We start from the raw sequence: 20,631 nt of genomic DNA, 5'->3' as shown, positions 1-20,631 counted from the left end.
ATGTTCTAGTGTGTAGTGTTAATGAGGGTCTCAGTCCTTGTTCAGCAGCCTGATGTCCTGACTGAAGAAGCTGTCCCTCAGTCTGTTTGTGCGGCACTTGATACTGCGGTATCGCCTGCCTGACGGTAGAAGGGTGAACAGTTTGTGGCCGGGGTGGTTATTGTCTTTCATCATCCGTTTGGCCCTGGCCACGCACCGCTTGGTGTATATGTCCAGGATGGAGGAAGCTCACCTCCAACGATGTACTGTGCCGACCGCACCACCTCTGTAGTGCCCTACGCTCCAGGGCGGTGCAGTTCCCGTACCAGACGGTGATGCAACCTGTCAGAACACTCGATGGTACTGGTGTAGAATGTTCTGAGGATGCGGGGCCATGTTGAATTTCCTCAGTCGCCTAAGGAAATACAGGCGTTGTTGGGCCCTTTTCACCACGTGAGTGGTGTGCGTGGTCCATGTGAGGTCCTCGGAGATGTGCACGAGGAACTTGAAGCTGCTGACCTCTCTACTGCAACTCCGTCTATGGAGATGGGGTGTGCTCTCCTCTCCGCTTCCTGTAGTCCACGATCAGCTCCTTGGTCTTCTTGGCGTTGAGGACGAGGCTGTTCTCCTGGCACCACTGTACCAGTGATCCAACCTCCTCCCTGTAGGCTGTCTCGTTGTAGTCGGTGATTAGCCCAAACACTGTTGTGTCGTCAACAAACTTATTGAAGACGTTGGATCTGTGCATGGCCGTGCAGTCGTGGGTGTACAGGAGTAGAGGAGAGGGCTCAACCCGCATCCCTGAGGGGCTCCCGTGTTGAGGGTCAGTGGCTCTGAGGTGGTACTGCCCATCCTCACCACCTGGCGGCCCGACAGGAAGTCCAGTATCCAGCTGCACATGGTAGAGTGCAGGCCTAGACCTCTGAGCTTGGTGTCGAGCTTGGGAACAATAGTGTTGAACGCTGAGCTGTAGTCCACAACCAGCATTCGCACACAACAGTTCCTCCCTCCAGGTGGGAAAGGACGGTGTGAAGTGCCATGGCTAATGCGTCGTCGGTGGATCTGTTTTGACGATATGCAAATTGCCATGGGTCCAGCGTGGCAGGCAACATGGAACAAATGAAGTCCTTGACCAACCTCTCGAAGCATTTACTGACAATCGAGGTGAGGGCTACGGGTCTCCAGTCATTCAGGCAGGTTACCTTGGGGTGTTTGGGGACAGGCACAATGGTGGACATCTTGAAGCTCTCAGGAACAACAGCCTGGGACAGGGAGAGGTTGAAGATGTCTGCGAAGACTCCTGCCAACTGGTCTGCACATGCTCTGAGGGCGCGGCCCGGGATGTGGTCGGGACCTGCCGCCTTCCGGATGTCCACCCGCTTGAAGGCTCTGCGCACGTCAGCCTCTGAGATGATCAGCAGGCTGGTCTCCTCGGGCGGCGCTGCCTTCGGCGGGCTGCCGTTCACGTCGAACCGAGCAAAGAATGTATTTAGCTCGCCTGGGAGGGAGGTAGAGGAGTTCTCTTCACCGCTGGTTCTCCCTCTGAAGTCCGTGATTGTCTGTAGCCCCTCCACACACCTCTCACGTCATGGCTCTTGAGCTTCTCCTCCACCTTGTTCCTGAACTCCCGCTTGGCAGAGCCGATGGTCTTACGGAGGTCGGCGGGCTCTTTTGTATTCCGCCATATTCCCGAGTCAAAGGCGGTGTTACGCGTGCGGAGTGCAGCGAACATCGCCATTTATCCACGGTTTCTGGTTGGGATAAATCCGAACCGACTTGGTAGGAACAACGTCATCTATGCATTTCTTGATGAACCCGGTGACTGAGGACGCGTACTCACTGACGTTGTTGTCCGACGCGACCCTGAACATATCCCAGTCCGCACGTTCAAAACAGTCCTGTAGCATAGACTCCGATTGGTCCGACCAGCGTTGCACTTCCTTCACAGCGATTGGTTGCTGCTTAAGCCTCTGCCTGTAGGCGGGAGTAGTTGGATGGAGCGGTGGTCCGATTTGCCGAACGGTGGGCGGAGGAGGGCTTTGTATCCATCCCGGAAGGGAGTGTAGCAGTGGTCGAGAATCCGCTCCCCTCGTGTTGCTTTTATGTGTTGGTAGAACCGGGAGAACTTTCTTCAGGTTCGCTTTGTTGAAGTCCCCCGCCACAATGAAAGCAGCCTCGGGGTGTGCCGACTCCTGCTCGCTGATCGCTCCGTAGAGTTCCTTCAGCGCTATGTCCGTGTTAGCTTGAGGCGGAATGTACACAGCAGTTACGGTGACTGCTGTAAACTCCCGCGGTAGCCAGAATGGTCGACACATGAGCATTAGGTACTCCAGGTCCGGGGAACAGAACGACTTGAGAGTATGTACATGACTTTGGTTGCACCAAGATCTGTTTATCATGAGACATACCCCTGCACGATCTTTACCAGAGAGAGTCTTTGTTCTGTCCCCGCGGTGGACGGAAAATCCTGCCGGCTCGATGGCTGAGTCGGTAACCTCCTCCGACATCCATGTCTCCGTAAGGCAGATGATGCAGTTGTCCTTAGTTTCCGGTGGAATTGAATACGAGCCTGTAGCTCGCATAGCTTATTGTCCAAAGACTGTACATTTGCCAGTAAAATGGTGGGTAGTGGGGTCGATTGGCTCGACGTCTCAGCCTAACCAGCACGCCAGCTCGCTTCCCCCTCCGTCGGCGACGTTTGCGTGAGATCGCGCCTAAAATGGACGGAGATAGTTCCGCTACTGTTCCTGGCGGGACGTCCGAGTAAGAGTTGAAAAACTCTGGTAGGCGGCGAGCAACTGCCGATCCAATCTCCAGAAGTGTGCGTCTGTCGTACGTTAACTGGCTGCTAACGTTTTGTGCAAAAATAGTCGCAATAAGAAGAATAAATAACAAAAAACTACTACAAAATCCGGGAGCTCGCAACACAGCCGCCATCACGTACGGCGTACTCCTTGGTCTTACTGGAGTTGATGTGGAGGCGGTTCCGCTGGCACCATTCCAAAAAGTCCTGGTTCAGTTCTCTGTATTCCCTGTCATCGTCGGCAGAGATGAGGCCGACGATTGCAGAGTCATCAGAGAACTTTTGCAGGTAGACGTGGTCGGAGTTGTAATTGAAGTCCGAGGTGTAGATGGTGAAGAGGAATGGAGCCAGAACGGTTCCTTGTGGAGCCCCCGTGCTGCAGGAGACCCGGTCTGACTCACATCCCCCTATCCTCACATACTGTGGACGGTTGGTGAGGTAGTCCAGGATCCATGTAGTGAGGTGGTGGTCCACCCCGGACTGCTCCAGCTGGTCCCTCAGAAGCAAAGGCTGGATGGTGTTGAAGGCACTGGAAAAGTCGAAGAACATGACTCTCACAGTGTTTCCAGCCTTTTCCAGGTGAGAGAGGCATCGCTGCAGCAGGAAGATGACGCGTCATCCACCCCGATGCCAGGTTGGTAGGCGAACTGAAGTGGGTCCAGCGATGAGCTCACCAGGGGGCGAAGCTGGACAAGGACCAACCTCTCCAGGGTCTTCATCAGGTGGGAGGTTAATGCCACCGGCCTGAAGCTGTTGAGGTCCTTGGGCCGCGGGGTCTTCGGTACTGGTACCACACAGGAGGTCTTCCACAGCTGTGGTACTTTCCCCAGCCTCAAGCTGAAGTTGAAGACGTAAAACCGCAAAATCATATTTTCTTACTGATCTCGCTGTAGACCTGTTTTTAGAAGAACGACCGACAAACAGATACGCTGCACTACCATCACTTACAATCAACTATCCGGTGACTAATCACGCCCACATGAGGCTATTTTCATGCCGTTGAAACACAATGTTACATTACCTGTGTTATGGGATCAACTATGTTCTGTCAACTCGTGCCTGACTTTTCTCAAATAAAGCCTTGTTAATGCTCTTTGTGGTGACAGTATGGTCTGTTTTTGTAATAGTGTAATGTTTAGGAATTCATCAGATATCACTAAAGTGCACTGTAGTATTGTAATTGACAGCGTATATACAAAATAGCCATCTTATCAAATGTGCTTACAATGCCGAAAAACAGTCAAGAACAAATGCGGTGGCTTATTGGCTGTAAAGCATTGTTGTAAAACACTCTTGGGGTCAAAATGGTCTGATACAAAACAATCATGGGCTTGATAAACATTAAACTGGTTCGGTATAAAAGACGCAATACAAAATGTTTTACCACCAAATAACTCTAATCACTATAATTGCCATTGTGCTTTTTGGCTACTCTGAAAAGCCTCCAAAGGAGCTCCACCCAATCAAGAATCATGGAGCTATCTGGTCATTAACAGACATGAATTGCTGTATTACTGGTTGAGTTTTGTCAGAACTTGGAGCTCATCTCGATCATTTATTTAAGAACTTGGGCAAAAGACAAACACAATCTTGTTGACTGATGTTGGCTTGGCCAAACAAGCCCTTGCCAATAACTTTGGGCCTTTATTGACCCCCTGTCAGTTTGATTAAAAAATATGCACCTTGTTCATTTTGACACGTTGCCCAACTTAGGTAATTATTTCATGACCAAACACATGTTATAGAGCAGTATTTTATAATCAATTAATCTTCTCCATCAATTTCCAAGTAAAAATCTGGAACATTTGACTATGTAACCCTGAGCTTTGAAAGAGTACATGTTTTACTCTGTTTTTGCATTTGCTAGAAACAAATGATTAAGCAAGTCATAAAGAAAATAAATGCCAGATTAGTCGTGTGGCAGCTGTGGAGGTGTGTGGGGGTGGGGTCTCTAATTGGCCTCGGCTGCTCCCATAAAGGAGCAGTAGGGAGAGGGGTGTGGGAGAGTGTAGAGGTGGAGAGCAGAATCACAGTCTGTTGGCTGAAGTGTGGTAAATAAAGAATGTTACCGAACAGAACCTTGGGCTAGTCTTTGGTGCTTTGGGGGGAAACCACGGGTGACGGCCACAGAGCTTTAACAAGTCGATAATAATAACCAGTCGGGTTGTTAAGCCACACTAACGCGCCCTCTCCAAAAGGACAAACCTCCTCATCATGATACATTTTCTGTCTCTCATGAGCTTCTGAAGCATGAAGCCTCGCTGCAGGCTCTCTCCAGTCTCCCCACCAGACATGGCACATACTCTTGAGCCCTGGGAAATATCAACCCTGTTAGGAATAAGAACATCAGCTGGAACTCGTGCCTCACGTCCGTGCATGAAGAAGAAAGGGGTGAAACGAGTGCTGGCATGTCTGGATGTGTTGTAGGCAAAAGCCACCTGCTTCACATAATCATCCCAGTCACCTCCATGTGAAAGCAGCATCTTCGCCAGCTGGTCAATCAGAGTCCACCATACCGTATGATTTGGGGTTGTAGGCAGTAGTGCGTGTCTTTTTGATACCAAACAACTCTCAGAGACTGAATCACCTCTGCCTCAAACTGTCGGCCTTGGTGCAGGACCTCAGGGATCCCGTGCACGAGCACATAGTCATCGAACAGGCAGCGAGCCACTGCGTGAGCAGTCTGATTGGGCAGCGGATACAGGTTAACAAATTTGGTGAAATAGTCCTCTACCACCAATATAACCGAGCGTTATGGGTTTGTGTATCTGGTGCACTTATCACACGTGAACAGTCGGGAGAACAAACGTGTCGCTCAGCCCACGGCTTCACTCTCTCTTTATTTCCCCCCAAACTCCTGTTACCTTTTCTCTCTACGGCAACCCCAAAGGGACATATCATCTGCAACACCAACACACCTGAAACAGTCTGTTACAGGAGTAATGTTATGCCACTTTATATTTAAGGACTACTTAAGGGGGGGGTGACACACTAACAAAAAAGATCAGGGCAGCAAAGAGCAGCTACTGTTAAAGTTGAAAAACAAGTCTTCTTCCAACGATCTTGAATGGAGAGGCTGGCATCACCGAATGATTGAAAGTCAGCGCTCAGCTTCAATCACTGATGTTAAAAAGCACAAACCAAGCCAGAAATCAAGGTGTAGTTATAGATTCAGACCTCAACCTGAACAGCCATATCAAGACATTTAGAATATCAGCCTACGATCCCCTGAAGAATAAATCAAGGGTTAGAGGACGTATGTCTCAACAGGATTCAGAGAAACTTGTCCATGCATTTATCTTCAGTAGACTTGACGACTGTAACGGTGCGTTCACAGGTCTCTGTAAAAAGTCAGTCAGAAAGCTGCAGCTCGAGTCCTCACAAAAACCAGGAAAGTGGATCACATCCCTCCAGTTCTGAGGTCTTTGCACTGACGTCCTGTCCAACAAAGAATTGACTTCAACATCCTCCTAAATACATCAACTGCTACTTTACGAACCACCCCGACCCCTCAGGTCATCTGGGTCTACTTTCTGTTCCAAGACTCACAACTAATTAAAAATAAATTTTAAAAATGTGATAAACAGAGAACAAATGATATCACATAATTAAGTTAAAATTCAAATTTAACAATGACATGAGGAAACAGAACACGCTTTGAATGAGTTGACACTATGTTATCATGTGAATAAACTCGTTGTTCTGGTCGAACAATGGTTCAATTGTCTCAAAGGGGAGTCAGTGAATTTCCAGTATGGGGACATTTCGGACAGCACACGAAAGTAAACACACGTGCACACATTAGACAACCTGAGCAAAGTTACAAAGTTTATAACGATTCAGTTTATTTGTATTATGTGGCCCGCTTTTATTGCGGAAAGATCCACTCAAGCTTTGTGTTCAAATATGTGCATTACTGGGAAAATCAGTCAAGAGTAACTTGTGGAAATAATTAAACCTTAGGAACATCTTAGTGTCGCTTCTCTTGGGTTTGGCAAATAGTTTGGCTCTTGAGGCAGGATTACCAGACAGGGCTCTGGTCAATTACATTATTTTATCAATTATTTAGCATGAGACTTCAGGCTAAATTAAAATAGACTTTGTCCCTTTATTCCAGGAATATGGAATTGGTGTCAATTCCAGTAATTACTCTGACTCTAACCCTGGCGTGAAAAAAACTCTATTTTCACCAACGTCCACTGAGTCCACGTCAACCTCCTTTCCTCACTTTGGTCTCACTCTGGTGTCACACGAGTCCTTAATGTGTGCTGCCTCACGAGTGACGGCAGCACACATTATAAGCCACTTGGAATTGGCAATAAAGCTCACAACCAAGTAGCTCCTCGACTTCGAGGTCTTGCGTCTGAACGTGTTTGCTGTGACAGTGAGCAAGTTGTTCCTTTCATGTTCAAGGCTGAAAACAAATGGACTATGAAATGGGATAAAAGTGTGCTCCTGTTACTTTTCCACCAACTCAAGTTATCAACATTATTCACCACCTGTCCACCAGTTGTCCATATACAGTATATATATATATATTAGTGCTGTGAAAAATAACGCGTTAACTCAGTTAATTCAATTACAGGTTTAACTAGTTATTTTTTTAACGCATTTAACGCATGCGCAGAATGAGCTTCCAATCCGTCTGTTGTTGGTCGTCGGGACGAAAAAAAAGTCACTTGCAAAATGAGCTTCCAATACACCACTTCAATCTGAACTCTGTCCGCTCTCATGCAGTCCAGTCCAGTTTGTGGTTCAGGTGAACACCCAGGTACTTCTAAGATTTTACAATCTCAATGTCCAGTCCCCAACATCAGTCAACAAGATTGTGTTTGTCTATTGCCCAAGTTCTTAAATAAATGATCGAGATGAGCTCCAAGTTCTGACAAAACTCAACCAGTAATACAGCAATTCATGTCTGTTAATGACCAGATAGCTCCATGATTCTTGATTGGGTGGAGCTCCTTTGGAGGCTTTTCAGAGTAGCCAAAAAGCACAATGGCAATTATAGTGATTAGAGTTATTTGGTGGTAAAACATTTTGTATTGCGTCTTTTATACCGGACCAGTTTAATGTTTATCAAGCCCATGATTGTTTTGTATCAGACCATTTTGACCCCAAGAGTGTTTTACAACAATGCTTTACAGCCAATAAGCCACCGCATTTGTTCTTGACTGTTTTTCGGCATTGTAAGCACATTTGATAAGATGGCTATTTTTGTATATACGCTGTCAATTAGAATATACACTTTTATTAATCCCCAAGGGGAAATTAGTTCTCTGCATTTAACCCATCCTTAGTTATTAAGGAGCAGTGGGCTGCGGTGAAGCGCCCGGGAAGCAACTGGGGGTTCAGTGCCTTGCTCAAGGACACTTCGACTTGCAACTAATGGGGAGAGCGGGGATCGAACCCACAACCCTGCGGTTGCAGGACGGCCCTCTTACCCCACTGAGCTAATCCGCCCCCATAAAATTACAATACTACAGTGCACTTTAGTGATATCTGATGAATTCCTAAACATTACACTATTACAAAAACAGACCATACTGTCACCACAAAGAGCATTAACAAGGCTTTATTTGAGAAAAGTCAGGCACGAGTTGACAGAACATAGTTGATCCCATAACACAGGTAATGTAACATTGTGTTTCAACGGCATGAAAATAGCCTCATGTGGGCGTGATTGGTCACCGGATAGTTGATTGTAAGTGATGGTAGTGCAGCGTATCTGTTTGTCGGTCGTTCTTCTAGAAACAGGTCTACAGAGAGATCAGTAAGAAAATATGATTTTGCGGTTTAATGTGTGAAGTGTGGTTAAGCTGCCCGAATCACTGCAGGCTGAGTGAGGAGGCACCACATGCTCCGTGGCGGTCACTAGTTTGTTTCCTGGCAGGAATGGAAAGAGCAAGATTTCTCCAGACCTGTTGGGAACGGAAAGAAAAGAAATAATAATGTATTTAAGCTGAATGTGATGCATCTTGGATGCAGAGATACATTTTGAAAGTTAATGTCTCGACTGTCCCATTACTCTTGATTTGACCAACGGGACTACAGACCTGGAGTGGTTTCCGTGCACTCTCTGAGCGAACTCATGACATTCATGTACTCTGGTCCCAGAAAGCTTTCATAGCTTGTTCCAGCTTCAACCACCTGGAGACACTTAGTGGAGTCCTTGAAGAGGAGGTTCTTTCCAGCTTCGGACTTGAACAAGCTGAATGCGGCATCACTGACAGTGGCACCAAATGCGGCCTATAATGAGAAGTAAAAGGGAGATTTCAAATGTTCCTTTGATCGAGTAATTTCGACATCCATAACAAGGCCGTAAAAACATCTTTAAACTTCAAAACAAGTGTGCCAACCCCCTCAAAATGCCCTTTTTGACTTTGACCCTGTATTTTTCCCTCACTGACCTGCTGCTCCATGAGAATGCGAACAACCTCGTTGCGGCTGTCGGGGCGAGTCACCACCGCGTGGGCGGGCACAGCAGCCAGGTGACAAGAGAGGTAATCAGTGACTGGCACTGGACTCTTCCCCGGACAGATCAGCTGGTACTCATCATTGTTGACTTTAACAAAGAAGAGTAGCAAGAATGTTATAGTTTTATACAAAATGACACATTCGCAGTTTAGATGTGGACCGGTCCGTGTCCGTCTCTTACCAGCTGTGTTGTCGAGTATGGTTGAGTGTTTGATGAAGGCAACGTCTCCGGAATCCTCAACCAGACATCTACAATGAAGAAAACACAACTTGAGCAATATGAAGATGGGTTTTCCACCCAGAGCAGGGTGAACTGGAAGAGCAATTCACATTAATTTGCTCTGTCAGATGAGAACATTGATACCGCTCTCATGTCTGGTTGCTAAGTAAAGAGCTGGAGTTGAAAGGCAGTTAGCTTAGCTTAGCATAAAGAAAGACAGTTAACCTGTCTCTCTTCAAAAGTAAAACAAAATGCCTGAATAATGGATACAATGTATCTTGTCTATTTAGGCCACAGACAAATATTAAAACCATTATTTGGGGGTTTTACGGGGCCGTTTGCATTATTACCATTTCTGATAATTCCCCCTTGAACCACACATTTCCATTTTTACGCATCCGTCAAACAAATCAGATACAGATAATAAGTGACATATAACAATCTTTGTGCTAATCTCGGCCTCCTGGTTAAAGCTCGTAAACGTAGCACATGGACATGCGAGCGGTATCAATCTTTCCTAATGCTCAGAAAGAAAACAAATGTGCGCATCTCCCAAAATGTCTCTTCTTTGAACATTCGAGCGTGCTGAGAATAAATGCACTGTTGCCATCCTACCTTAAGGCGCCATTGTAGCCGTAGTAATTCTCTTCAGCGCTGGCTTTGCACTTGGAATCATCCGCAGTTTTGCCGCTGCCGACACACTGAGTACAGAACGGAGAGGTGGGGTCTGAGCCGGGGGCACAGCCGCTGATGAAGAACTTGGCTGAGGAGAGGAGGGGATACAATGTGTTGGCGTTACACTCGGTGTGTGGAAAAGGCAACCGTGAGAATGTGAAGCGACACTAAGGACTAATGTCTTTTTGTGAAATATGACTTTACTGAGTTGCCTAAGCCATGACAAAAGTATGTTGCAACAAGTGAACTTTGTAATTAAATACGTGAACATTTTGCAACTTTGAAACATTTCCTCATGTGGTTGATAGGAAACATAATCTTGCTGGTGTTGTGTTTCTGAACATATTTGAGATTTTTCCTGTCACACTCACTGAAGTCACAGTCGTTAGTCTCTTTGTGTATTTGACCCATGGGGACGTTCCAGCCAGCAGTTCTGCCGACGCCAGTGTGGCAAGACCTCTTGCCCTTCAGGGTTTTCCAGGTCAACCCTGAACTCTTCTTTACCACGGCGACAGCGTAGTAAGAGGAGGCCTTGGCTACGACGAGAGGGAAAATACAGCAGGTATGAATCAAAAATATATCCCTCGGACAATTATTGGTATTAAGTCATTTCATTTAAAGGTTCATCTTAAAGCTGTGAGATGAACATTTTCTGCTATTACACTTCCATATTAATCAGTTCCATGTAAACTGTTTGCATAATCTAGAAAGTCTTTAAGCCAGTGCAAACTAGATGTTGTCTAGGATCGTTGCTATTGTCATATAGTCACATAGATGGAATGTTTTCTTTGATGGTCCTCAAGGCACATGCACAAATCACACGTTTGGTTCTCATGTCGGAGATATCGGAACATTTGATTGAGTCTGTATTACCTCCAGGGATGCCGCACTGATCTGCGGAGAGAGACAGAGATTAAAATATTGTAGGAAAGTTAGAAATAAATGTAACAGCACGGTGTCTGTGCTGTGTAAGCATCCCACCTGCGTCGTACTGCTCCACCATAGCAGGAACAAGACCACACTTCCCAGCGGTGTACACCTGTCCTCCATCCACTGCCATTGCGTCGGCCTCTTTACGCTACAGGATGGCAGAGATCACAGATAATCAGATACACAAGTTTGAACAAAGAAAAACATCTCACGGTTGTGACGAAAAGACTGTTTTACCATAATCTTTTTCAGGCACTCTTCAACAGTAGGGGCAGTCTCGCATTCAACTTGGGGGTCGGCGTCACCACTGTTGCCGTTCCACGTGTCACACTTGACCGTCTCAGCGTGGCCCACGGCACACCATTTAATGGCAGTGGATTGAGTGCCTGTTGGCTCTGGAAAGTGAAGTACAACCATAAACAAGTGTCTGCAGTCTAAGATGAATACGTGTGTTTTTGTCAACTAATGTTAAAAGTACCTTTCTTAAGGGAACGGATGATGCTGGTATATCCAGCACCTAAATACAGGAAGGAGTCGGTGTTTGGGGGCAGCTGCACCAGCTTCACGGTGGAGTCTTTGAACATCAGGTTTTTGCCAGGTGCATAGGCTTCAGAGGAGAAGAGGTCAAAGCCCTGAAAAGACAAAAGGAAAGTTCTTTCGTTTTGTAAGCCCACGAGTTACATGTTTCAATGAATCACTGTATTTCTCAACGGGGCCCTTTGTGCAGTACAACATTTAGTACCATACCTGTACTGAAGTCAGGCTGTTCCAGATTAATCCAGCCAGCTGTTGGTCCTTGCGACTGACAACAGCGTGGGCTGGTGCTCTGGCCAGGTGGCATTTTTCATAGTCGTCTATTGGCGCCCTGGTGTTATCTTTGCACAGCAGCTCGTAGTTGGCCTTCTCCGACTCTGAAAGTGTGCAACAACAATGAGAAACAAGTTATTTAAATCTTCTATTTCTACATAAACGTTTTACCCATCTTCTCCCCACCCTGTTTTGTGAAGTCAAAGTCTACGGTTCATCAAAGGAGCGCTTTGTTTCTCGATTTGTTTACAAAAATATTGTATTAGTTATTATATTATTATTATGTTATGTTATATTCTGACAAAGAGTGAGAATCTTAGCTGTTAAAATAAACATTAAAAAGTGTAATAAAGCATTAAAACAGCCTCATATGAGTATATGATACAGGTTTATATTGTGTGGAGAATAAATAAATACATACATAGAGTAAGAGACTGATCCTCCCATCATCAGATAATTGGCTTGGTTTTAAGATGGAAATAATATATTGTATATATCAGTTTGAACAATGAAAATGGGGACTGGCTTCTTGTTTTTCCTCCCTTTGCCTTAATTATGTCATTTTCATAAAAAGTTTGCCCTCCATAATATTCAATGAATCTGATATATATGTGATGCTGCCTGTCTGAAAGTCTTTTTCTTGTTTTGTTGTTATTGTAATTGATAAAACATCTAATTTAATAAAAAGATATATGGGAATGAATTATTAAACAGGATGAGGGCATTTAGCTAGTCTTATACTCTAGATTTGAAACAACTGACTAGTTTAGTTGCTGACATTTACTATGAGTCCATAATTCATATGAGAATAAATGACCGTGTGACACTGACCAGGTACAGTGAGGTGCTTCACAAAAGCCACGTCTCCAGCGCCGTCCTTCAGGCACCTATTAAGAAGAGCAGTCGACAGGAACACCAACATTAGTGGTTTGTTTGTTCCCAACAGTATAGCCCATTTCCACTGGGTTCAAGAAGGCATCACATTACATTAAAATGTCACAGGATGGAGGTGTGGTCATATTTGGAAGAGACATGTGCAGAGGTCGATGGAGGACGATACAACTGAGAAGGATTAGAGATCAGGGACTAATACTGACTGGAAGGCTCCGCTGTAGTCGTAGTACGGCTCAGTGTGAGACTTGGAGCAGTCTCCCCTGCAGAGTTGGCACAGATTGCTGCCCCTTGTGGCCCCCGGGACACAGCTGGCTGAGAAGTATTTGCCCACCGCTGCAAGACAAAAAGCAACGTCGTTAGCAAAGATTTTAGAAACGTTTGTCCCAGTGCCTGTAAAGCAGCTCCACCACCCACACCGATGAGACAGCTTGACCACAACATAAATAAAGTCTCAATAATGCTCTTTATTACTTGGATCTTTCTGGACAAGACTGGAAAGGTTTATAAATCATCAACATTGTGTTCTACAGGGGTTGTATGGGCCAGATTGTTCCTTGGCTGGGCGTGGCCTATGACTTTATGTTATAATTTGACATTTTTAGACTCAGATTAAGCAAATTAAATGCGTTAATTTGTGATCTTTAGAGGTGCTGCAGGGTGAATTTTGGACAGAGCCGTTTCCCCTTGTTTTCCCCATATCTAACTGGCAGGTCTCCCATTGCATGAAATGACAGGTATCTGAGACTACAAATCCAGAGAAAACACATTTCACACTGTGATCACTCGTGACGTATACGCGTAGTAACTTTTATTTGAGGATTGTGCCTCACATAGTGTAACTTACCCTTGACAACAGCTTCATCTTCAATGCCTTCCCACTGAATCAAACCCATGGACACCAGGGTTCCGATGGGGATGTTCCAGCCTGCAGATTTATTCAACCCAGTGTGGCAGGATTTCGTCCCCTGGAGGTCTCTCAGGCCAAATGTAGTGCCCTTCTTCACCACAGCAACACCGTAGTAACAGGTGTCCGACGCCGCTGGATGTGAGCAGAACAATTGTCAGGAAGAAGTCAAAACATGCAGCTCATGTAAAATCCCCTCTCTTGTGCCAAGTTGGTCAGTAGAGAGAGCTGATTCGTGAACATACAGATGCCGTAGTCCTCAGCAATAATGGGCTGCAGGCCATTGTTGTTCAGTCCAGCAATGTAGATGTCCCCTCCGTCCAAAGTGACGGCGTCTGCCTGATCAGCCTGATGGGAAATAAAATCACCCACAAACTGTCAGCAACCAGCAACATGAGGTTTAATTTCTCCGGCAGCTCTGTTTACTGTTTACTGTTTACTAACTGTTTACATTGACTTTTAAGGTTTTTCTCTGAGTCTGAACTTTTTGTTAATATTCTGTTTAACCACAGTGTGGAAGTTGTTAGGGATCTGCAGGTTTTTATGTAAACTTTGTTTTAATGCAATAAATACGATTTGTTTGCCATAAAACATGGTGTTTCTTATCACTAAATTTTCATTTGAAATGATGCATACTTTTAGGTCATATTAACTAGGAAAGTAATGTCAACTTCCTTCTAACTTATATAAGAGTTGACATTACTTATTTGGACAAGTGAACAGAATGCATGATGATAAGTTATATATATTTTTAACTTTCAGAGCTAAGTTGACATTACTTATTTGGACAAGTGAACAGAATGCATGATAATAAGTTATATATATTTTTAACTTTTATTGCTAAATTGACTACTTATTTGGACAAGTGAACAGAATGCATGATGATAAGTTATATCTATTTTTAACTTTCATAGCTAAGTTGACATTATTTATTTGGACAAGTGAACAGAATGCATGATGATAAGTTATACAGTATATATTTTGAATTTACATTGCTAAGTTGAACTAAGTTGTATTATACAGTCAAGTGAACGTAGAGCAATCGAAAGCTAAAGTAAACTCACGATCATGAGTTGTATCAAATTGTAAATCCAATTTGACTACACTTGAAAGTCTAAGGCAGCAATTGTACTTATGTTTTTAAGTTGAACCACATTGATTTTTATTACAGTGTACAGATGCTGCTTATAAATACATGCATCACACATATGAATAACATGAGTTGTTGATACTTACACATGGTTAATTATACTGGTGCCCTTGTTTGTACTAATGTTGGATTATTTTCTCATTGTGGAAGCGGTGGAAACTAACATTTACTCCAGCATTGAACACTTTTGAGTTATTTATACTTTGCATTTCCATTTGTAACCATATTCGAGTGAAATATTGTCCATGTTAGTCCACTACAGCTACAATAATAGATTCAGATTTGGCATGTTGAGCATGAATACGATGCACTGTGAATGATACACATTATTTTATTAGAGCATGCTCTGGGTAATATTTCTCTCCTCACCTTAATTGCCTCGATGCAGGTCAGGGCAGAGGTCTTCCTCACGCAGGAGAACACCGGAGCTGCGGCCGCGAGCGCGGCGCATTTCTCCAGTTCTTTGGCCGAGGTGACGCACCATCTCACGTTGGTCGCGGGGGCCGCGGACACGGCGGCTGCGAATGCAGATCGGGTTCAATCACAATGCAGGTACAGTGAGCGTGGCGTACATCTGTACTTACGACAGATGACATGTCCTTACCGAGGCACCCGAGCAGAGATGCGAGGAGGAGAGTCTGCATGTTGGACGGCGGGGTCTCCAGGTCAGCAGTGCAGTGCTGTCCGGTAGGCAGCTCGGCCTTTTTATAGCAAACCTCTGGCTGAGCTGGGAAGGGGGTGGGGGGAAAAGAAGAGAAAGAAAAGAGGCAACACTTTGCTCAGGTTTCCTAATGTGTGCGTGCTTGTTTACTTTCGTGTGCTATCCGAAATGTCCACATACTGGAAATTCACTGACTCTCCTTGGAAACGATGCAGCCATTGTTTGACCAGAACAACGAGATTATTAACACGATAACATAGTGTCAACTCATTCAAAGCGTGTTCTGCTTCCTCATTTCATTGTTAGATTTGAAGTTTATGTTATTTAATGCAATGGTGTGATATGATTTGTTTTGTTTATCACATTTTTTAAATTTATTTTTAATTAGTTGTGAGTCTTGGAACAGAAAGTAGACCCAGATGACCTGAGGGGGAGGAGTGACGGCAGCACACATTATAGGCCACTTGGAATTAGCAATAAAGCTATATTGGTGGTCGAGGACTATTTCACCAAATTTGTTAACCTGTATCCGCTGATCTATCAGACTGCTCACGCAGTGGCTCACTGCCTGTTCGATGACTATGTGCTAGTGCACGGGATCCCTGGGGTCCTGCACAGCCACCAAGGCGGACAGTTTGAGGCAGAGGTGATTCAGAGTCTCTGCAAGTTGTTTGGTATCAAAAAAAGACACGCACTACTGCCTACAACCCCAAATCAGACGGTATGGTGGACTCTGATTGACCAGCTGGCGAAGATGCTGCTTTCACATGGAGGTGACTGGGATGATTATGTGAAGCAGGTGGCTTTTGCCTACAACACATCCAGACATGCCAGCACTCGTTTCACCCCTTTCTTCTTCATGCACGGACGTGAGGCACGAGTTCCAGCTGATGTTTTTATTCCTAACAGGGTTGATATTTCCCAGGGCTCAGGAGTATGTGCCGTGTCTGGTGGGGAGACTGGAGAGAGCCTGCAGCGAGGCTTCATGCTACAGAGGCTCATGAGAGACAGAAAATGTATCATGATGAGAGGAGGTTTGCCATCGTCCTTTTGGAGAGGGCGCGTTAGTGTGGCTTAACAACCCGACTGAGAGTCGCACCAAACTGGCGCCTCACTGGAAGGGCCCGTACAGGGTTGAGCAGGCGCTGGCTTCAGGCGAGGAGGCGGCCCTGACATACCGGATCGTCAACCCGCTTGACCCGCTAGACCGAACCCAGGTGGTTCCATGATAGGTTGAAGCGGTACACTCTGGCCCTACCATCACGGTCTGTCGCTGACACGTCACCCTCCCTCCTGTCTTCTCCTTAAGTGGGGCTTCTCGGCCTTCCTCGAGGGGGGGGGGGAGCAGCGTGTGCTCACAGTCCGACACTGGCCTTGGGGGTAGTGTGGCAGAGCCACCTGACCCTGCACGGTCCTGCGGGGGTCGTGTTGTGCGTTTCCCATTGCACCTTCAAGAATATGTTCTGTTTTGACTGTTGGGTTGCCACCCGGGATGTTGATCCTATTTGTTTGAAGCATACGGTGTCAGTTCTGTGTCAGTTTGTCTCTAAATGTTTGCAGAGGAAAGACCGTGATCTTTTGAATCCCACTACCTCGTCTCGAAGTCTGCTTTTGAGTCCTACTCCCCGTGGCTCCCAGCCATTCCTTAACACTATGTTAATTTATTGGTTTCTCTCGCGATGATTTGTGTTAATTTATTTGCGTTTGTTGGTTACTAAACAGGGATGTTTCTAATTGAGGGGGCGGCGTATGTAACCGACTGTTTCAGGTGTGTTGGTGATGCAGATGATATGTCCCTTCGGGGTTGCGGTAGAGAGAAGAAGGTAACAGGAATTTGGGGGGGAAATGAAGAGAGAAGCAGTGGGCTGAGCGACACGTTTGTTCTCCCGATTCTTTTTGTTCACATGTGATAAGTGCACCAGATACACAAACCCATAACGCTCGGTTACACTCCTAATATACTTGCACAGAAATAAGGGACAAGGACAACAAAGCTCTAAAATATCAAATTGTTTTGCCAGTCCTGATATGATAAAGCCCCCCAAAATACTTTCATTGCTGGAGAAACATAATTCCTTGAAAAACAATAAGTTTCTCTACGACGAAGTCGTCACGAGGACCCTAATAAAAACTTTGCTCTTGTGTTGGGGAACAGTGACTCTGTAAACACAACTCTTATGGAAGTCACTGCAGCCAATACTTACAAAAACGCACATTTTGGCAGGAACACACTGACAGAGAAGATCAGAGTATCAAAGAGCAACTGCTCTGAAAGGTACATCCAGGCACGTGCACAGACATTTTGGGGGGCAGGTGCTCAAACCCAAAAAAAGGGCACCCAATGCCAAAAAAAATTCTGACAGAGTTGGAGCTTATAGCTGCCGGGGGACGTTTTAGGATGCACTGAGTACCTATCTCCTCTTTTTTCTCTCCTTAAGGATGAATTTTCATCTCTCAATCACACGTTACTAACTCTGCTTTCTCCCCGGAAGTCCTTTTGACTTTACGTCTCATGGGGTCATCGGACCCTATGAGACGGCATAGATCCTATCTGCCTGATGGATCGTCTGGGTCGTGGAATTCCTGCTCATGACTACGCCACTGTCCTGTTGAGACTCCGCCCACTCCTCCTCCCCACCGCCATCTGCCTGATGGATCGTGGAGGTCTCCATCGTGGAATATGCCTACTATGAACTATTCATACACTCTGTCATATTCATTGAATGTATTTTAACTCTAAATCTGTCCTTCTGTACACATGACATCTATTGCATCTGTCCATCCTAGGAGAGGGATCCTCCTCTGTTGCTCTCCTCCAGGTTTCTTCCCTTTTTTTCCCCCTGAAGGGTTATTTGGGAGTTTTTCCTGGTCCGATGTGAGGTTTTGGGGCAGGGATGTCTATGTGTACAGATTGTAAAGCACTCCGAGACAAATTTGTAATTTGTGAAATTGGGCTATACAAATAAACTGAATTGAATTGAATTGAATAAGCAACAATACACGGATGATGCTGTCCTCGGCCTGCGTTTCCTCTCGGCAGCATCAGACCGCTAGCTTACATTTTCTTTATGAATAAAGATGAATTATTATATAGCAACAACAGTACAAGCGTTCTGATTGGCTAATGGGTCGTCATGCCAGCCACGTATTGCCCTCCTGGTCTGACACGGATCCGTATTGCCCTCTTACTGTCATTTTCGAAATGAGCGATATTGATAGACATCAACAGCCAAGAGCAGTGGTCCTCAAACTAAGGCCCGCGGGCCGGAAACGGCCCGCCTCCACATTTCGCCCGGCCCTCTGAACAATACCAGAGAGGCCTTATGATTTTTTTTCAGTCTGGCCACGCAAATCCTAGACGAGCTGCTGTTAAATAGAACATAATAATTCTCCCTCTCTCTCTCTCCCTCTCTCTCTGTCTCTTCTCTCTCTCTCTCCCTCTCTCTCTGTCTCTTCTCTCTCTCTTCTCCCTCTCTCTATTCTCTAAACATAACTACAGGGCTCTCAAGTGTCACGCATTGAGCGTGAGACTCACGCATTTCGGTCTTAAGTCACGCATTCCTGCCACACATCGTATTTCTCACGCTGAAAAAAACTCTCGGCTATTTAATGTTTTAATGTGCCGCAGTGCGCAAACATGAGCCGCGCTGCGCTCACCGTGGAGGAATCAAGCGCTCCCCTGGAGTTCGCGTGAGGAGCCACTTATCAGCCAATCCAAAAAAAGAAATGGGCTACACAATATCACCAAACAACGTCATGGCCTGTTGGTCTGATGCTGGGGTCAGAGGAGAAGGAGGTGCAGCCGTTTGTGTGGCGCGAGGAGACCTGCGCGAGTACTAAGTGGAGGAGGAGGGGGGAGGGCGCGGCGGGGGGGTCATGAGCGCCGCGGAGCATGTCGGGGCGAAATTCTCACAATAACTCAAATAAATGCCCCGTCGGATATTAAAACACATTTGGGGGGGAGTTGATGACAGAGAGAGTAACTTTTATTCTTAAATCCTGATGAATGAAAAAAGTGGTCTCCAGCAAAAAGGGCACTTTACTCATCCAGGGCAAAAGGGCTGGTGCTTGAGCACCACTAGGGGTCTATCTGTGCACGTGCCTGGGTACATCACAATCCTACACATTGTTTATAGAGTATATAATCATATTTAGGAGTAATGTTATGTCACTTTATATTTAAGGACTACTTAATCGGGGGAGGGGGGGGGGGGGGGAGACACGCTGACAAAAAAGATCAGGGTAGCAAAGAGCAGCTACTGTGAAAGTTGAAAAATAAGTCTTCTTCCAACGATCTTGAATGGAGAGGCTGGCATCACCGAATGATTGAAAGTCAGCGCTCAGCTTCAATCACTGATGTTAAAAACCACAAACAAAGCCAGAAGTTATGGATTCAGACCTCAACCTGAACAGCCATATCAAGACATTTAGAATATCAGCCAACGATCCCCTGAAGAATAAATCAAGGGTTAGAGGACTTATGTCTCAACAGGATTCAGAGAAACTTGTCCATGCATTTATCTTCAGTAGACTTGACCTGTAACGGTGCGTTCACAGGTCTGTAAAAAGTCAGTCAGAAAGCTGCAGCTCGAGTCCTCACAAAAACCAGGAAAGTGGATCACATCCCTCCAGTTCTGAGGTCTTTGCACTGACGTCCTGTCCAACAAAGAATTGACTTCAACATCCTCCTAAATACATCAACTGCTACTTTACGAACCACCCCGACCCCTCAGGTCATCTGGGTCTACTTTCTGTTCCAAGACTCACAACTAATTAAAAATAAATTTAAAAAATGTGATAAACAGAGAACAAATCATACCACAAGAATGAATGAAATAACATAAACTTAAAATCTAACAATGAAATGAGGAAACAGAACATGCTTTGAATGAGTTGACACTATTTTATTATGTTAATAAACCCGTTTATTCTGGTCAAATGGTTGAATAGTTTCCAAGGGGAGTCAGTTAATTATCAGTATGTGGACATTTCGGACAGCAAACAAAAGTAAACAAGCACGCACACATTAGGAAACCTGAGCAAAGTGTTGCCTCTTTTCTTTCTCTTCTTTCTGTCCCCCCCTTCCCAGCTCAGCCAGAGGTTTGCTATAAAAAGGCCGAGCTGCCTCCCG

At 45.5% G+C, this 20,631-nt stretch overlaps 1 protein-coding gene across 2 annotated transcripts; it reads right to left on the bottom strand.

The window, feature by feature from the left end:
* Nucleotides 1–8,341: 8,341 nt before the first annotated feature.
* LOC130197530 (serotransferrin-like) lies at nt 8,342–15,538 on the bottom strand. Of its 2 annotated transcripts, XM_056420234.1 has the most exons (17): nt 15,444–15,538; nt 15,209–15,357; nt 13,935–14,037; nt 13,630–13,824; nt 12,989–13,118; nt 12,723–12,778; nt 11,832–11,995; nt 11,563–11,716; nt 11,322–11,479; nt 11,136–11,232; nt 11,028–11,048; nt 10,526–10,690; nt 10,095–10,242; nt 9,441–9,508; nt 9,193–9,347; nt 8,839–9,031; nt 8,342–8,703 (listed from the first exon to the last, which is right to left on the bottom strand). In XM_056420234.1, exons 1-17 carry the CDS (start codon nt 15,481–15,483, stop codon nt 8,657–8,659), a joined length of 2,043 nt encoding a protein of 680 aa, XP_056276209.1. In that variant the 5' UTR covers nt 15,484–15,538; the 3' UTR covers nt 8,342–8,656. The 2 variants fall into 2 exon arrangements, with proteins under 2 accessions (XP_056276209.1, XP_056276208.1); XM_056420233.1 differs by having other exon boundaries at nt 9,193–9,508.
* Between the last annotated feature and the right edge of the window lie 5,093 nt (nt 15,539–20,631).

The sequence above is a fragment of the Pseudoliparis swirei genome, chromosome 8 (assembly GCF_029220125.1).
Source record: "Pseudoliparis swirei isolate HS2019 ecotype Mariana Trench chromosome 8, NWPU_hadal_v1, whole genome shotgun sequence".
Taxonomy (NCBI): Eukaryota; Metazoa; Chordata; class Actinopteri; order Perciformes; family Liparidae; genus Pseudoliparis; species Pseudoliparis swirei.
Note: the sequence above shows the minus strand (reverse complement) of the source record. Positions and strands in the feature narration are given on the sequence as shown.